At 36.8% G+C, this 19,132-nt stretch overlaps 1 protein-coding gene across 1 annotated transcript in view; it reads right to left on the bottom strand.

Moving 5' to 3' along the window:
• Positions 1–7,938: 7,938 nt before the first annotated feature.
• Positions 7,939–19,132, bottom strand: part of LOC137634644 (nuclear receptor subfamily 2 group E member 1-like) — a 53,983-nt gene continuing 42,789 nt past the window's right edge. The window contains exons 4-8 of the mRNA XM_068367118.1: positions 14,778–15,051; positions 13,797–14,035; positions 9,095–9,309; positions 8,833–8,971; positions 7,939–8,438 (exon numbers count right to left, since the gene is read on the bottom strand). Of these exons, the coding sequence (XP_068223219.1) occupies positions 8,194–8,438; positions 8,833–8,971; positions 9,095–9,309; positions 13,797–14,035; positions 14,778–15,051 (1,112 nt within the window). The 3' untranslated portion in view covers positions 7,939–8,193. The remainder of the gene's footprint in view (positions 8,439–8,832; positions 8,972–9,094; positions 9,310–13,796; positions 14,036–14,777; positions 15,052–19,132) is intronic.

Raw genomic sequence — 19,132 nt, 5'->3', positions numbered from 1 at the left:
GGAAAGCTGTGGGAAAGAACAGTAGTGATAGTACTGTATGTATATTACAGTAATATATACTACAGTATCAACGTGTGTTGTTAGATAGGAACAACAGTGTTTTGTTGGTACTGTAAGTATAAGTGTGGTGATGACTTGTATTATGTGTACCGTACATACAGGTGTTTACAGGTATTGTACACTTACTGAAATGTATTCATCCATTAACACAATACTGTACTTATACTGTAATAGAAATCAAGTAAAAACTATATGAGGCCTTATAATGGGTTACTTAAGGTGTTAGTCAACCGTGTATGGGCAATTGGTAGTTTAGGAGTTAACCCACCCTAGGGCAGTTAGTATTTATGGATTCTCGCTTTTTGCGCCTGTCTCTGTTACCTAACCTCCGCAATTAAGGAGGTCAGACTCTAATACAAATTTTAAGTGTTATGGAAATTATTTGTTGAGGTAAATTTCTTCAGTAGTCAAATATTTTATGCACAGGCTGTTAAGAATAATAATGATAATGTTTAGTGATATTGTATACAGTTTATATTGTCTCCTGAAATCTTAACATTGAAGGAGATGCTTTCCCAATCATAGTCTTTATTTTTTTCAACTGTGTCTTACAAGGTAAAGGATACAAATATGCCCAAAATATGTTGCTCAACTGTTTTCTCATTTTTCATATATGTGGACGGCTTACATTACTGTGTAATATTATTTCAGATATTATTATTTGGTAAAAATTAATTCTAATCGACCAAAATAATGAAGAATTTAGTAAGGTTTCAATATATTTTTGTTCTTTCTTAGTTTTAAGCCAAATATGCTGAGAAAATTTACAGATTTTTTATAACATATTTTTCTTGGGGTTTGTTTTAACCATTTTAATCATGAATGGAAGTATGTAAAATTGGGTGTTCTTATGCGTATGCTTACCATTTGTCCTTTAAACTAGGGAATATCTTAAACTGAGCTTAAAAGGCTATTGATATAGATTAACGACAGGTTGTGAGTGTTGGCGAATAGCCCAACCTACTCTTCTGTCAAAGACTCTTCACTTTTGTCATTGGCAGTAATGAGTACAAAGGTCCAGTACTGTTGTATCCTATCCAAGACTGTTTGATCTCACACATTTTAGTTTGAATGGTTTATTTTGGCTTCATCTTAATGATAAAACAAAGCAGGAATTTGCATCCAGGTGAAAAACTGGACACTGCATCGGTTTATGGCTAGATCAGCGAAAGATACACACTTGCCCTGCAATTTTGTAGAGGTATGATTATTCACAATTATCCCTATATGACAAGTGTAGATCCTGGCCTCTCATTAAAGGGAAAGCATACTCTCAGGAGGATAGAAGGTTATGTCATCTCCGCTGTCATTCTTAGCAACGTCCAAGATATTGCATAAGAGAATGTACAGTATAGCACTTTGCTCTTATCATCGAAGTCACTGATTGCTGAAGTTTTTAGATGCATGGCCTCGGCTTGCTCCCGAGAAGTATGCATCAGGAGCAGGGAGACCTCTGATATATATCAGCAAATTCTTTCATGACTGATAGAACCAGAGGTAATCACTGCACTCTATCATGAGCTGGAAGCCTTTCCTATGCAGAAATGCTGTCAATGAGTTGCTAAGGAGGGTTTTACTTTCCCTAGGTCTTGCAGATAAGTCCTCTGTCATTATTGAAGGAGCTGGTAGCAAATACTACTTTGTCTCTTGTGTCCCCATTGCTAGTAATTCCAGTGGTGATTGGCAGTGATCCCAGTACAAGTGGCCTGGTGGTTATCCCAACAGTGTGCCCTAAGCCCAAGAAACAGCTAAATATACTGCTTGGAAGGTTCCCACCCCTGTGGCAGTTAAAAGGCTGAAACTGAAAGAGCATAAGAAGCACTGTGGGCAGTGAAACCTGTTTGAGTAACCCAATGCCCATCACCTCTGTGATTGTTTCTTCCTGTGACCCCTATTCCTGTGCCTGTGGTCCAGGGACCCATGGATCCCACCCTCCCTGTGACAGTGACCCCAAGTGTTGTGGTTTCTGAGAGAGCAACTGCTATTGCTTCTAATGGGGAAGCATCATCATTGATAGTTACTCTGACCTCAACTTCTTTGCTTGCAGAGCCTGAGGGGAAAATTGGTAAGAGGAAGAAGTGATTTCACTCTTTCTCACTCTTCCTCTTCTGATTCTGACATTTCTTTCAAGAAGAAGTCGAAGAAGAAGTCCCAAAAGGTCTGCCGTAAGAAGTTCCATAGGACTCTGTGGTGACACCATTTCTCTTTTGGGGGAACTGGACAGTTCTGAGTGGTCCCTAAATAAAGGTCCATTGCTCAGCCCTATGCGCTGGGTCCCAGGTGGCAGGCTTGACTACTATTTTATCCAGGTTGGCCGGAGATTCATGACCCTGTGCTGGCCGTGTACTGTTTCCATACGCCAGGCTTAACCACTGGCCAAGGCTTATGGACCATGACTTGACTACCCCAGTAGCCAGGCTGACCAGAGATACCTGTACATGACCAGTGATACCTGTACATGGGCCCGTGCTAGGCCATGCATTCTTTTTGTTGGCCAAGATGGTCCATAGCACCATCAAGCCAAAGCTTGTGGGATTGACTTAATGTACTATCCTGGTACCAGGTGAGCTGGAGATGTATGCCCACATAGGCCCATTCACTCTTTCCATTGGCCAGGTGATAGAGGAGCTTGGCAGCTCTCCTTCACATATTTTATGTGTATGAGGTGGACTACTACTCCCTTCTCTTTTAGGAATACTTTGTTTTTCAAAATTGAAAACATGGCACCTCTTGAGGACATTATTGCACACTTACTCAGAGCCTGAAACTACGGGATGGTGGCTGAGGTGACACAGGCCCAGGTTCATGCCCATGACCTACCATAATCAACAGAGAGAAGTGTACTTGGTACCTCTTATGCCTTTGGTTTGATTGATGCCAGAGATGCATCTCTCCCCAAAGACACCCTGATGACAACCAGCAGGTATGTAACTGGCTCCTGATTTAAACCAGCTGGTCTGTTAGATGTTAACAATCAAGAAGCACACTATTCAATCAGTTGTTACAGCAACATCAACCTCACATCTCTGTTTAATTATTAAAGTTTTCCAACATTCCTGCTGCAAATCTGTAAGTCCACTAGGCACCATTAGAAGTGCCAAATATTTCTTCCTGACTTGATAATACTCTTCATTAATTAGGTTAGCATAAAATTGGTCTCTATGTCCTATCATGATGTCTGTTCCACAACACTATGCTTGTGAGCACACTACTAGATGTGTAGGAGCAAAGCGCTGCAATCTGCAGAAAGTACATTATTATTAGTTACCTCCTACACAGACAGCATAGCTTGAATACTTTTATTTCTATCTTCCATAACCTGCCTAATATATGGGGCAACTTCTTTGTTGGGTGATTCTAATTTCCTTAATTCTCTGCTACTGTTTCTAAATTTTCCTAATTCTCTACAGATAAGAAAATGCTCTATTGTATCATCCACCTCTCTTTACAGCTGACAAGTCCTATTATTTTCAGTCCTATTTCTTCAATTTTGTTTTAATTATATCATATCCAACCTAATCTGCATTTCTGATTGCTATCACTTAAAAGATTTGGACTTTGCCTCTGAATCAGGATGTGAGCAAATCATAAGTGAAGCTACTCACAGGTCTGGTAACTGCTTGGACCAAGTATACACTGACTTCCCTGGGCCTGGCGTTAAAACAAGTGCGGCTGGTTCTCCAGCTGGGACATCTAATCATGCCTTAATTTCATTAATAGTGAAGGCTGAGCAGCCTATCCCTGATGTATAATTTTCATGTAAGATTTATATAAAATCTCTTAAAGATTGGAATGTCGTTTTGAGTGATTTTTTAACTTGAATCAGTCTCAATTTTGTAATAGTGTTGAGCCTGTTGTTCTTTTAAGTGAGAATCTGGTTACATAATTGATAGGCATGTCCTTTCTCATGTGCTAAGGTACCGAGTGAAAGACAAATCCTGGTTCAATGATAATTGTAAACATGCTTATTTGAAGAAGCAGGAGGCCTATCATCTTTGGAAGGGTGATAAATCAGATTTGACTTGGAATAACTATACTGTACTCACCTATGAGCTTTTGCTCAGAGTTTATGCTTTAACTGGAAAGGAATACAATTTAACCATAAAAGAAACCCTTTCTGGTACAATCCATGAACATAAGTGGTGTGCTACCATTAAATCTGCACTTTTTGGTGTAATTGTAACAGTTCCTCCTTTGCTTAAACCAGATAGCTCTGTCACTCACTGTCTAAAGGAAAAGACAACACTTTTGGTTGTTGTGTTTGACAGTAAGCAGAGTATTGAGAAACTTGATCTTCCTCATTCATGTTTTCCTAAGGCTAAACTAACTAAATTAGTTTAGTTGTCCGGTCTCATGAAATTGAAGCTCTCATATTGGACCGTGATGCTTATTAAGTTGTAGACCCTTTGTTTTTTTATATATATATAAAATCTGCAGATTTCTTAGCTAACAAGTTATTTGTTATTTTTTTTTCTTTTTGCAATTTAGCAAGACGAGGTTCTTTTACCACTTGGAGAATTGGTAATGTTACTCCATTATGTAAATGTGATTGTGGTAGCTCAAGTGCAGCTGATTACCACCCTTTTTCCATAACTCCCATATTATCTAAAGTTTTTGAATGTCTTTTGGCAAACCATCTAAATAAGTTTGCTGAGGGTAATCATCTGTTCCCTAGTTTGCAACATGGCTTTTGTAAAGGTATTGGAGCATGTGATGCCTTTCTTACAATCTCCAATGCTGTACAGAAATCCATTGATTGTGGTCAGGAAGCTCATATGAATAGCCTTAATTTTGGTGCTGCTTATGACCGTGTTAATCAAGTGGTCCCTGAATCTAAGCTTGCTTAAGACTCAAGTATGTGCATTCCACCTGAGAAACAAAGAAGCAAATCACAAACTCAAGATCCTCTGGCGTGGTAGAGAGCTAGAACATCACCAGTTTCCAGTGTATCTAGGGGTAACACAGGATAGAACTCTTGTCATTTGCCACCCATCTGCAAAATCTAGGGAAGGATGGCACCCTCAATTTCCAGCTAAAAAACTAGCAGGAACCAAGTGGGGAGCCAATGCTCATACACTAAGAACAACTGTCTTAGCTTTGTGCTATCCACTAGCCAAGTACTGTGGACCAGTGTGGAGTAGATCATCACATGCCAAGAAAATATATCCTATGCTCAATAAGGCATGCAGAGTCATCACAGGGACACTACGCCCCAATCCCACCAACACCCTCTGCAAACTTGCTGATATTGGCCGGCCCCCAAAAATGAGGAGGCATACAACAAAAACTGAAAAGAACAAATGAATATTGGACTCGAGACACCCATTGCATCCTCGTGCGCCAGTTCCAAGTAGACCCAAGTCAAGGAAGAGCTTTGCCACTATTGAGGAACTGGCAATCCATATCCCAGCGCAAGACAATAGAATTAACCAATGGAGGGACTCTGACAGGAAATTATCCTCAACAACGCAGCGTAGGACCCTACTGAAGAAATTGCTGATGGGACACTACTTCCCAGACATGATTGGTGTGTCCTCAACAGAGCTAGAGCTGGAGTGGCCAGATAAGATGACAATTTGGCTAAATGGGGCCTTAAAACTGACCAGTCCTGCAAAGAAGAAGAAAATATCCAGACCATCAATCATATTCTCTGATTATGCTGATTATCTCATAGTATGGACAGCTCTGACTTAGTTAATGTCATTGAAAGAATTCTTCAATGGCTGGCTGTTTGACGTGATAAGCTACAATGATGATGATAAGGCCCTTGTTTTTAACAGTTTAGAGTGGGTGGGCCTTTTCTTTAGCGTCAATGTTGATTTTTTAAGCAATAAATTGGAAAGAGTTGTTGTTGTTAGGCACCATAGTGAGTATAGGAATGCAATATTTGGTGATCCTCAGGGCAGTAATTTTTGGTCCATTACTTTTCATACTACATGCATATGACATGTGGTTTGGCCTAAGAAACAAGATCAATGCTTTTGCAGATGATGATACTCTCTTTGCATCAATTCTATCTCCCAAGTGTAGATTTGTGGTAAAACTTGTGCATGGTGCAAATTATGGGGCATGAAGCTGAATTCTAAGAAAACTCAAAATGTGATAGTAAGTAGGTCAAGAACAGTGGCTCTTCAACATCTAAGCATTGATAATTTTTATTTTTAATGTATGACTAAAAAATTTAGGTGGGATTCTTGATATCAAATTTACTTTTAAGAAATACATTCGGTCTGCTTATTCTTTAGTTGCATAAAGAAACTATCTTTTTGAGAAAGTCTTTTAGGATTTTCAGTGATCAATCTATTATGAAGAATGGTTTTAATACTTTCATTCTGCCTTGTTTCGAATATTTGTTATCATATCTAGTCATCAGCTGCTGAATCTCATCTCAATTTGTTGGACAGGAACTCAGTGCCTATTCAATTTCTTATTCCTGATCTAGATATTAGTCTCTGGCAATGTCATTCAGTTAATTCATAATGCATGTTGCATAAGATTTTTCATAATTCTTACCATCTTTTGCATTGAAATCTTCCTGGACAGTACCATCCTGTTTGTAAAACTAGGTGTGCAGTTAATTCTTATAGTTATGGCTTCTCCATCATGAGGCTCAATACTACGTTTTCTTACCTCTTCAATTCTAATATCATATTTTTTGCATATTCCTAAAAGACTTTTCGCCAGCATTTCCCATATGGTTCCCTTGTTTGGTCTTCCACTATCTCCATAAATAATTGTTTATCATCTGATGTAATTATGTTGTGAAACATCACCACCTTTTAATACTCAATTCTATTATCAACTGGCCATATTCCTTTTTCTGCTATGAACCCCCAATAAAGTATAGTTAAAACTTGTTTAAACATTCCTTTCATAATCTTGTACTGTAACTATATACCCTCTAGCTCTTTCATTTCTTTTCCCTTTATTACACCACATGTCTCAATGATTGCAAACCTTGTAGGTACTATTACAGTTTCATATATTTTTATTCTCACCAGCAATGCCAAATCCCCTACTTTGTTATCATCTCCATACTTCCTGTCTTTGTGCACTATGAATTCTATTTTGCCTCATGCTAACTATAGTTTCCCTTTTCTGAGTACCATTCTAAGTATTCATATTCCTCAACTGTTTCAATATTTCCATTTATAACCACCCCATTAACATTTCTAAATTCTTGTGTGTGTGTTTGTGTGTGAGTGTGTGCCTTTTCACTAATACCGCTGAATTCAACCTTAACAGCTTTTTACAGAGCAATTTAAAATCCCTGCAAGTTTCATTACTTTACTATTAAAATTGTGCTTGTATGGTTGATGACCGGAATTTGACCTTGACTTTAGACTTGACCTTGACCTTAATGTGTATTATTTGGCGTGGGTTTTCATACTCCCAAATATGAACCAAATTTGAAGCCTCTGTGACAATGATGTCCAAACTTATGGCTGACTACGTGAATTGAAAATTTTGCTCGACTGTGACCTTGACATTCCAAAATGTAATAATTTTCAGCTTTATACATAACAGTTAATCCCTGCAAGTTTCATTACTCTGCGATTAAAATTGAGGTCAGGAAGCTGTTTACAAACAAACACACACACAAACAAACACGCACTTACATAACCTCCTTCCAACTTAGTTGGCGTAGGTAATAATGCCCCAGAAGAATGCGTGTGTGGGCCTACTGATATTTCATTATTAAAGGTTCAGAGAAAAACACATACTGTATACATATCAATTAATAAAATAAACAGTTAAATAACATAAACATGCAATCAAATAGTTGTTATGTGACATTTTAATTGGACTGCATGTAAAGAAATAATATTATTTTGAGACAAATATGATTTACAACACTGACAATGATTCAATATTGAACCATGCAATACACGGGATATATATCTATTCGTAGCCCTAATCCTTCGATATATCTAATTTATTTCAATCAACAATAGTGCCATCAACGTATAAGGCAACATTATATTTCTCTGTCCATGGTTGAAATGAAATTAAAGAAAAGAAAACAGGACATTTTTACAGCTTGGTGCAAAATTTTACGACAAATAGACTTGATATTCAAATCACCATTTAACACTTAATTGATATCAAACAAATGAACATCGCAATTCAACTTCACGATGAACTGAGTAACGTTGCAATGAGAAGAGGAGCTGTGTTTGGGGAGCACAGCGGTGGTATGAGGGCCCTCGTTACAACATGCTGTGGGATGCGGTGTAGAGAGGCAACAAGTAAAAGCAGGTTAGAAGGTCTCAATGGGTCACAGGGAAAGGTCGTCTCGACGTGTCTCTGAAGTATGGCCTGGGCTCTTTCGTGTAGGGCTGAGATGAGTAATGTTCCTTCAGTTGAAAGTCCGGGTTCTGGAAGAATACAGGTCACTTTTATTCATGACTGTGATTCTATAATTATTTCTATGTATGAGTTTGGTTGAATTAGTATTCTAAGTATGAAATTCAGTATCAGTATTCTGTGTATTGTCTTATTATGGAGATAATAACAGTTGAAATATATGCTTGCTGGTAATGGATAACGGATAATTATCTAAAATATAAGTTCAGCCTATCCCAAAAACCATAACATTCTAAATTTTTTGACACACGTAGGAAGTGATTGTTGATTATCTCATCGTTTATCACATGATTTAAATATAAGCTACTTTTTCTTTTTTGTTCTTTTTATGTGAATTTCTGTTTCCACAGATTCACAATAATTCATTTACAAAAGCAAATGTCTACACGGAACGACGATACTTACGCAATCGCAATAAAATAACAGCTGACAAAAGGAGAAGTTCGGTAGAATCTAACGAATATTGCCTGCACATTCTCAACGCAGATGCCACCTGTCTATTATCGTCACTCTCCAGGACACTTTTCTGAAATAACGTAAGGAGCTTCACCTACAGGGATTTTAAAGTAGTTTCGACACCTGGTTGTTAAATTCTTACTTATTATATAACTAGAATAAAGTAAATATTTCATGTCTCATGGCACATAAAGGAACAAAAAGTACCTACCGTTATGTCGATGTCAAGCTTCAGAGAATCCTGCTGGAAAAGTAGGATGACATCCTGAGGCCAGTAGGAGGCGTGGAGGAGGAGTAACTGAGGCCATGCCCTGGTCAATAGCAGAAGCAGATCGTTGATGGGCATTGGGCTAAGAAGAGGGGACGATTTCGTTAGTTTCACCGCCCATCCTAATATCTGTACGCCCATTTCTTCTTTAAGTCTACCTAAAAAAGAAATGATTAAGGGTTATAAGTCTAAATCAGATGCAGTGAAAAAGAAAATTATTAAAACTTGACTCGCAGAACTCAAGATAACAAATTAAAGTGCAGTTGTAAAGGTCATGTCTTGGCGTAACGACTAGTTGCCTGTATATGCAGGATATGGAATTTGACAATACAAGAATACAATAACATTGTGATGTCTGTGACTGTGTGTATAACTAATGACAATGAACTTTCTGCGGATTGCAGTGCTTTGCCCACAATTACATTGTTGTGGAGAGGGCGCCAAGGAACTTGGAAAAGTGGAATTAAAGATTTATATTGTTTTTTGTTGTACTGAGAGGCTCTACGAACGTAAACAAGGAGACGCTGCTTTGCACATATTTGTCAGTTTTTAAAATGCGTGGCTTCAAGCTTGTAGTGTTGAATGATCAGTTCACAACCAGGAATCACAGGTCGTGAATCGGAAATAGTGAGTTGCGAGCTTTGTTTCTTTACTAAACTGAGCTGATAACAGAATGTTACCTAGTCATTATTTTTGTGTTCTTTTTTTTCGAACTGGTTAGTCTAATTTCAGTCTTAGAAATGAATCGTCTTCTAGATATAAAGCTTGTAACAAAGATTCCAGGCATTTAGTCCCGATTCCTCCTAGAGGTAGTAGGTTGGTCTGGGGCCCAGGGTACCAGCCAACCGCTGAGATATTACCACTAGAACTTGGGTCCTTTGACTGGCCAGACAGTACTATATTGGAACCAGCTCTACGGCTCATTTTTCTTTTGGAAACACATACATCAAATAGCCTGGCTATTCTCTCCACATTCTCCTCTGTCCTCATACACCCGACAACACTTAGATTGCCAAACAATTCTTCACTCAAGGGGTTAACTACTCCACTTTAGTTGTTCTGTGGATATTTTCCTCTTGGTAAGGATATGAAAAACTGTTTAGCTATGGTAAGCAGCTCTTCTAGGAGAGGTACACTCCAATATCAAACCATTGTTCTCTAGTCTTGGGTAGTGCCATAGCCTTTGTGTACCATGGTCTTTCACTGCCTTGGGGTAGAATTCTCGTGCTTGAGGGTACACTCGTACACACCATTTTATCTTATTTCTCTTCCTCTGTTTTTTTTTTTTTTGAAGTTTTTATAGTTTATATATGGAAGATCTAATTTAATGATGTTATTTTTTTATAATATGTTATTTTGATTTTTCATTACTTCTCATGTAGTTTATTTATTTCCTTGTTTCCTTTCCTCACTGTGCTATTTTTCCCTGTTGGGGCCCTTGGGCATATAGCATCCTGCTTTTCTAACTAGGGTTGTAGCTTAGCTGCTGCTGCTGATAATAATAATGATAATGATAATAATAATAGTAATGATGATGATGATGATGATGATGATAGTAGTAGTAACACACTGGGAAGTATTAATGTATATCTAAATGTGCAAAAGACAAGTTTGACTGATTAATACCAGAAATTTAACGAACTTTCTTTGGAATTTATGTACTGTATATATATATTATATATATATATATATGCATATATATATATATATATATATATATATATATATATATATATATGTATATATATATGTATATATATATATATATATATATATATATATATATATATATATATATATATATATATATATATATATATCATTAGCCGATACTAATCCCTTGCATAATAAAGGCCTAAGATATACCTTTCCACTTGCATCTGTTTATGGTCATCAATGCCAGTCCACACCCGCAAAATTTCTTAATTCGTCAATTCATTGTCGTCTCATCCTTCCCCTGCTTATATATATATATATATATATATATATATATATATATATATATATATATATATATATATATATATATATATGTATATATATGTGTGTGTGTGTATATTGTGTATGTTCGTATATATACGCATCCCGAATTTAATGCATAACTCAATGGACACAATTTGCGTTGTAGCTCCCCCACGATTTGTCACGGGAAACGAATTACAATTTATCATCATTTGTTAAGGGACCTCATGGAACAGCCAATTGACTTCCGACATCACGAAACACTTCACCGAAGCGTTTAACCAAGCATGCGACTCGTGGTTGACTATATTAAAACAGCTGTTTTTTTTTTTTTTTTTTTTTTTTTTTTTTTTTTTTTTTTTTTTTTTTTTTTTTTATAGGGCCTGAAGCATACTAGTTTTTGCACTGGGAGTACGGTCTGCCAATGGAATATGATTTTAGCGTTAAGATTGTGAAATTAGGTCTTTCTTCATCAAAAGAAAAGGAAAGTAATAAAATATTGAATCTTGATAATTAAAAGCGTCAAATATCATCAAACTTTAAGGACAACATAACCAGACAAGCTGACATTTGATATTTTATATAGGATTATAAAATTATAAATATAGGCCTATTCAATTTTTTTTTATATAAATGTGAATTTTTCAAATGATATTAAAATTTAAATTAGTGTTCTCATTTAGTTTACACTATTTTGAAGAGGATGAAAACTAGATTTTAGCCTTCTATAAGTATTGTAAACACTGTAGAGGCTGTTAAAAGAAAGAACTAGCAGTGACTTAAGCCTTCTGGAAGCGTAGTAAACGTTGTACAGGCTGTGCAGTTACTGTCAGTATTTGAAAATTTGATTTACATGTTGACTTTTTATTCAGGCGTCCAGCTATTTGGAAAAATCATTCAACACCTTACTCATACATTTATCCTTTAACATAGCTATTGTAAATAGTTACGATTACATAAAGTAACTCTACAATAAAGCTACAATTATATAAAGTAATGATATACAAGTAATTTTCCTTGATTATTTGGTCATCGTTACGACTTCAGTTTTACACTTGTTTCCACCGTTACTTCATTTCGCTGTCCAACCTCTTTAAACATTTTGTCGTCACAATTGCACCTGCTTATTATTATTATTATTATTATTATTATTATTATTATTATTATTATTATTACTTACTAAGCTACAACCCTAGTTGGAAAAGCAGTATGCTATAAGCCCAGGGGCTCCAACAGGGAAAATAGCTCAGTGCGGAAAGGAAAAAAGGAAAATAAAATATTCTAAGAAGAGTAACAACAATAAATATCTCCTATATAAACTATAAAAACTTTAACAAAACAAGAGGAAGAGAAATAAGATAGGAGAGTGTGCTCGAGTGTACCCTCAAGCAAGAGAACTCTAACCCAAGACAGTGAAAGGCCATGGTACAGAGGCTATGGCACTACCCAAGACTAGAGAACAGTGGTTTGATTTTGGAGTGTCCTTCTCCTAGAAGAGCTGCTTACCATAGCTAAAGAGTCTCTTCTACCCTTACCAAGAGGAAAGTGGCACTGAACAAGTATAGTGCAGTAACCCCTTGGGTGATGAAGAATTGTTTGGTAATCTGTGTTGTCAGGTGTATGAGGATAGAGGAGAATATGTAAAGAATATGCCAGACTATTCAGTGTGTATGTAGGCAAAGGGAAAATGAACCGTAACCAGAGAGGAGGATCCAATGTAGTACTGTCTGGCCAGTCAAAAGACCCCATAACTCTCTAGCGGTAGTATCTCAACGGGTGGCTGGTGCCCTGGCCAACCTACTACCTACAATTATTATTATTATTATTATTACTGGCTAAATTACAAGCCTAGTTGGTAAAGCAGAATGCTATAAGCCCAAGGACTCCAACAGGGAAACTAACCCAGTGAGGAAAGGAAATAAGGGAATGAATAAGCTACAGTATGTGAGAAGTAATGAAAAATTAGAATTATATATTTTAAGATCAGTAACAACATTAAGACAGATCTTTCATATACTGTATAAACTTTAAAAAGAGACTTATATCAGCCTGTTCAAAATAAAAAAAAAACATTTGCTGCAAGTTTGAACATTTGAAGTTCTACCGATTGAACTACCCGATTAGGAAGATTATTCCACAACTTGGTCACAGGTGAATTGTGGAATGGCTCTCCTGGCCCCAGGGCTGGCCCACAAAGCCCCAGTCTACGAAACTCAATCCAATATATGATCATTATCCCCCCCTCCCCCTCCCCCTCCCCTGAGCTGGGCACACCTATCATGGAGAACACGACTGTTAACAGGTTGCGTTTATGCCTTCATTCACCAATCAAATTCTGCATAATTACTATTCTTTCATCGCCATTAAAAGACACGTCCCTGCTTGGTTATATGCCAGACTGGGGTTCGAGTCCCGCTCAAGCTCGATTGTTTTTTGTAGTGTCTGAAACCTCACCATCCTTGTGAGCTAGGGATGACGTGTTTGGGGGAGCTTATAGCACAAGTCTACGCAGAGTCTTCAGCATCCATTGTCTAGCCCTCCCTGTTCCTAGCTTAGGTGGATAGGGTGCTTGATCGCTGATCATATGTATATATGGTCAGTCTCTAGTGCATTGTTCTGCTAGCTAGGGCATTCCCACTGTCACTTGTCCCCGGTAAAGCCAGTGTCCAATTATCAAACTCACCTGTTTGATACTTACACGTGTTTGTGCATAGTTGAAGGTTGGGTCGAACGGTGCTGAAGGCCGATTGCTGAAGGTCCATGACTGACGGCGTCGTATGGTCTAGGTGAAGGAGGGGCGGCACGATGGGCGTCAAGATGTTGGGCAAGACGGGCGTGGCAGCTGGTAAAGTGGGCGCGGGTGCCGGTAGGAAGGGTGCTTTTGATGGGAAGAATGGGTTGCCTCCTAAGAAGGATGTTAACCTGTAATAAATGGAAGAGTGGATTTTCGTGGTTTCGTTATATTTATTTTTTCCCCTTTTGTCATTCATTCTGTCGACGTTTATGGGACATATGCCTTAAATTTGATTAATTTACAAAACGTTTTCCTTTTGAGAGTCTAATGAGCAAATGTGGGATTAAAAAACACCTGGAAGAGATCTAGGGGACGATTCTAACGTGTGTGTGTGTGTGTGTGCGTATATATATATATATATATATATATATATATATATATATATATATATATATATATATGCATATATATATGCATATATATATGTATGTATATATATATATATATATATATATATATATATATATATATATATATATATATATATATATACACTATATACTGTGTATATGTGTACGTACGTATATATACTGTACTTATATGTATGTATATGTATATATATATATATATATATATATATATATATATATATAAACATAATACTTTTTTCAATACAGTATTTATACACTTGTTGATAATTCGAAAAGATTACGGTAATTGCTGACTGCTCTTTGGAGTAATATTTATATATCTATCAACAATTCAGCACTATAACTTTCATCTTTTTTTTTTCTCTTACGTAAGGCCCTTCCGTCTCTTCCATATAAATGCGTTCTCCGTAATGAATAATGAAAATGCAACCAAAACAATCACAAATGAGTACAATAACACTTTACACGATTTAAAGGAAATAATTATATTTATACTTACGGCCAATGTGCGTCCGCCAGTCTGGAGTGTCTCGCCCTACTCTGTTCGAGATCGCAAAGCAAGCTGTTCGGAATGGCATCGTTGATATCTGCAGGGTGCTTGTAGAGGGGTTGCAGGGGAGGGGGTCCTCTCTGGAGAGGTGGTGGGGGTTTGGGTATTGGCACCAACCCCGTTCTGTGAGGGGTTTCCATCTTGGATGCTGAAGAGGCTGGTTTCTCGTTCGCTGACTGTTCTCGAATTTTGGGTTTCCTTGGTCCGCGTTCCTCTTGGACGGCTAAAACGAAATGACGTCAATGATTAAATTATTTCATGTTTGTTGGGAGGAAGGTAGTAATTAGGATATTTTGATTAATTTGAAAATATTTGAACGTTTGAAATAATATATTATTCCTACTGTAAGGCTAAGGTAGTAGTTTCCAAGGGTTTATATTAACCCTTTCACTGCCATTGGTAACTTGGTCAACATTTGAAACTGGAATCATCTTTGAAAATCACCCAAACCGTAGCAAATTTGTATTTTTCAGAAAGGTCTTAATGATACCTATTCGATAAATATAAAAACGGCAGTATTTGTGTGGTCTTGGAAGATTTTGCAACATCAGAAGTTTTGTTGAATTCACCACTGACAGTGAAAGTGTTAATGATGTAAACTGCAATTGGTGCGGCAGGGTGGCATTAAGAACATTTAAGTAATAATTAACTAACTTTTTAATTTTGTTATCAAAATCTTAATAACAAAACATGTCATAAACACCAAGGCAAAGAAATTCATATACAGTTTATTGAGATTAAAATTGACGTTGGAATGATTAACAAATGCATAGGTGTGTTAAGTAGTTTAAAATGGAACAAGGACTCTTTTTTTGGAAGCCGAGAAGCCTGCCTCAAAAAGTATGGGAACCATTGAGCTAAGAAAAATGGGAAATAAGAATCACTTGTACATATACAGTACATAGGAAGATGGGCAGTGTTAGCTTATGGGAAAAGAAAGGGAGTTAAAAACCATGCATTTTATATGCTTCAATGACATCTCCAGCTTTTGATTTTAACAAAAATCCCCTAGATTATTTTAATAACCTTCTTGAAACTTTTTTTATTTCATGTTAGAGATGTATTTCTAGGGATTTGGATAATTTTACTTTTGTTCATCTTGACATTTATAAAGGGTTTTGTCTCAGCAGCTGCAAAAGTTGATATTCCATGCGTGATGCTGTGACAGCTTCAATCCTTTTCATATAGATATTTGAATAACTCTTCTGGAACTTTGTTACTTGAATTTGCATTAATCATAATTTAACTTCAGACAGATAAATTTAATGTATGCGACTACACCTAAAGGAAATCTCTCTCTCTCTCTCTCTCTCTCTCTCTCTCTCTCTCTCTCTCTCTCTCTCTCTCTCTCTCTCTCTCTCTCTCCCAGTTTGACCTATTTTATTACTCAGCATTCCTTTATCGCCTGATATGTTTTTATATGTTTATGTCCTTTTAACCCTTAACCCAGTAACTGAATGACCAAATTTACTATTTAAGGGTGTAATACTGTCGGTGCACCACGCGCGGTGCACTGCAGGCATTACCTAAGGGTCTTTGCAGTGTCCCTTTGGCCCGCAGCTGCACACACTTTTTAGTCTTCTTCTATATCTCCATATCTTTATCCTAGGGGATGAATGACCTCCAAGACTCTAACACCTGGTCTTATGTCCCAAATAATGCAACTAAATACAAACAAAACTATAAGTAACTTTTCTATTTTAATTTCATATTGGTCATCTCTCATAATATGAGAATACAAGGTTTCCTGTTTCTTAATAGTAAGGCCACATGGGCTGCTAATATAATGTCCTTAAATAGTAAGGGAAATGAGGAAACGGCATATTAGAATCAAAAGCACAGAAGCATAAATAGGACTCCAGAACCTGAAAGTAGAGGGGGTGCAGTCACCCAACCGTTTTAATGGAAGATTGCTAAAATATATCATCATCATCATCATCTCCTACGCCTATTGACGCAACCCTTTGTTAGAATTCGCCAGCCGTCTCTATATATAAAGAAAATTTGGCAAGACTTCTCTTGATGGGTAATCTGCTCCCGAGGCTGCTGGATGAGTTTGGGTTAATGGAACCCTTTTTGGGGCTTATATAATAAAGATATAAATTGAACCATCAGAAAAGACGAAACTTTTACCAGGGTTGCTATAGAGCAAGAGCCCGTTTTGACAATTTTTTTCGCTAGTAATCGACTGATACTTGCTTCTCTAAATGAAAAGGCTATGGCAAAGTTTCGAATCATTAAGCTTTTTTTTTTTTTTTTTTTTTTTGTCATTTACCACAAAATTTAAAATGCTTATCAATAAGAAGACAGTAGTTCTATTTAATTTGTTAAAAATGGAAAATTAATGATTGAGGACATATGCTACAATTAGTCGAAAAACTCAACACTTTCAGATAGTTTTAATCAGCAGGTTAAGTTGAGCGCCTTCGTCCCTACACAACATTATTTCAAGTTACAAGTATTGGTAATCAGCTACTTTAATGTTTATATCACATCCATTTTGTCCTACCAATAATTCATTCCAGGACGATACAGAAAAAAATATGATGAAAATTACTTCAAACGTAATATTAAGAGTATTGATGCTCATCTGTTACTTTTTTTTTCCATTACCCATCCATCTTGTCTAAGTTCTTCCATTTATTCTTCATTTTCTCCGTTTTGCTGTCCGGCCCATTTTAAGTTTTCCGTCAGGAGGAAACCGTCCCCAGAACTGAGCCATATAACCAATATTCAATTAACACAATCTTAATGTTTTCTCTTATTTTAAATCCTATTTGTTTGTCTAAGTCATCTTCTCGGGATCATTTATTTTAATGTTGTTACTCTTCTTAAAAATTTAATTTTCCTTTTTTTTTCCTTTCCTCACTGAGCTATTTTCCCTGTTGGAGCCCCTGGGCTTATAGCATTGTGCTTTCCCAGCTAGGGTTGTAGCTTAGCAGTTAATAATAATAATAATAATAATAATAATTACGATTGCAATAATCAAATAATCATCAATATTATCTGATATCACATCTATACTTCATGTCGCTAGAAAAGAAACAGGTATGATATGTGTATATTTATGTCCTGCAACTTTTGTAACCTGGGTATCATCTCTCATTTCAGAGTCCTCACCTGTCCACTATCGCGTGAAACGGAGTGATTGGCCGGAGCAGCGAAGCGGCTAACGAGTTCACAGGTAAATATTTGATTGAAACTCACAGTCGAATTACGAGACAGTAACCGTTTTAGCCCCGATCACCCTTAATATTTGATCCCTTGGTCGTGATTACTCGAGTAGTGCTAAAAGCAAAGGGTTTTTAATAGTGGTCGCGGTTCTAATTTTCGTTGGAGTAATATACACTTCGCGGAATTAGGGATCTTCTTTACTTTTTAATGTGGGAATCTTAGATGAGTTGTCATTCTACGGCTTATGGGACTCTCTCTCTCTCTCTCTCTCTCTCTCTCTCTCTCTCTCTCTCTCTCTCTCTCTCTCTCTCTGCCAGACGTTCATACGTACGCCTTTATAATTTTCCCTTTGATATCAAATATGCACATTCTCTCTCTCTCTCTCTCTCTCCTCTCTCTCTCTCTCTCTCTCTCTCTCTCTCTCTCTCTCTCTCTCTCTCTCTCTTTTCTTCTTCTTCTTCTTCTTCTTATTACCGTTTATAAGTAATCACTCCTATACTATATTTCTCTCATTTTTGCTTGCTAAACACCTTTTCTCTCTCTCTCTCTCTCTCTCTCTCTCTCTCTCTCTCTCTCTCCTCTCTCTCTCTCTCTCTCTCTCTCTCCTTGCCTGTTATAATTAATCACTCCTTTACTTTCTTTTTTCATTTTTGGTTGCTAAATTCTCTCTCTCTCTCTCTCTCTCTCTCTCTCTCTCTCTCTCTCTCTCTCTCTCTCTCTCTCTCTCTCTCTCTCATGGATTCGCTGAATCACACCGTCATCCGCTGTTCATCATTCGATAATAATCGGTTTAGGAAATTTTGTCATTACGGCAATGATCGTTACTCCGATCATAATTGATCGCATCCAGGTGTTAAATTGTTTACGTAATTTTTGTAATACTTTACTGAGTTTATTTCATGTCATTGCAGCGCAATGAATAATAGTAATAGTAATAATAATAATAATAATAATAATAATAATAATTATTATTATTATTATTATTATTATTATTATTATTATTATTATTATTACTATTCGCTGTGCTTGAATTTTTTGAGATTCGTGTTTACAAAACGAGAGAGAGAGAGAGAGAGAGAGAGAGAGAGAGAGAGAGAGAGAGAGAGAGAGAGAGAGAGAGAGAGAGAGAG

Source organism: Palaemon carinicauda, chromosome 3 (assembly GCF_036898095.1).
Source record: "Palaemon carinicauda isolate YSFRI2023 chromosome 3, ASM3689809v2, whole genome shotgun sequence".
Lineage (NCBI taxonomy): Eukaryota > Metazoa > Arthropoda > Malacostraca > Decapoda > Palaemonidae > Palaemon > Palaemon carinicauda.
Note: the sequence above shows the minus strand (reverse complement) of the source record. Positions and strands in the feature narration are given on the sequence as shown.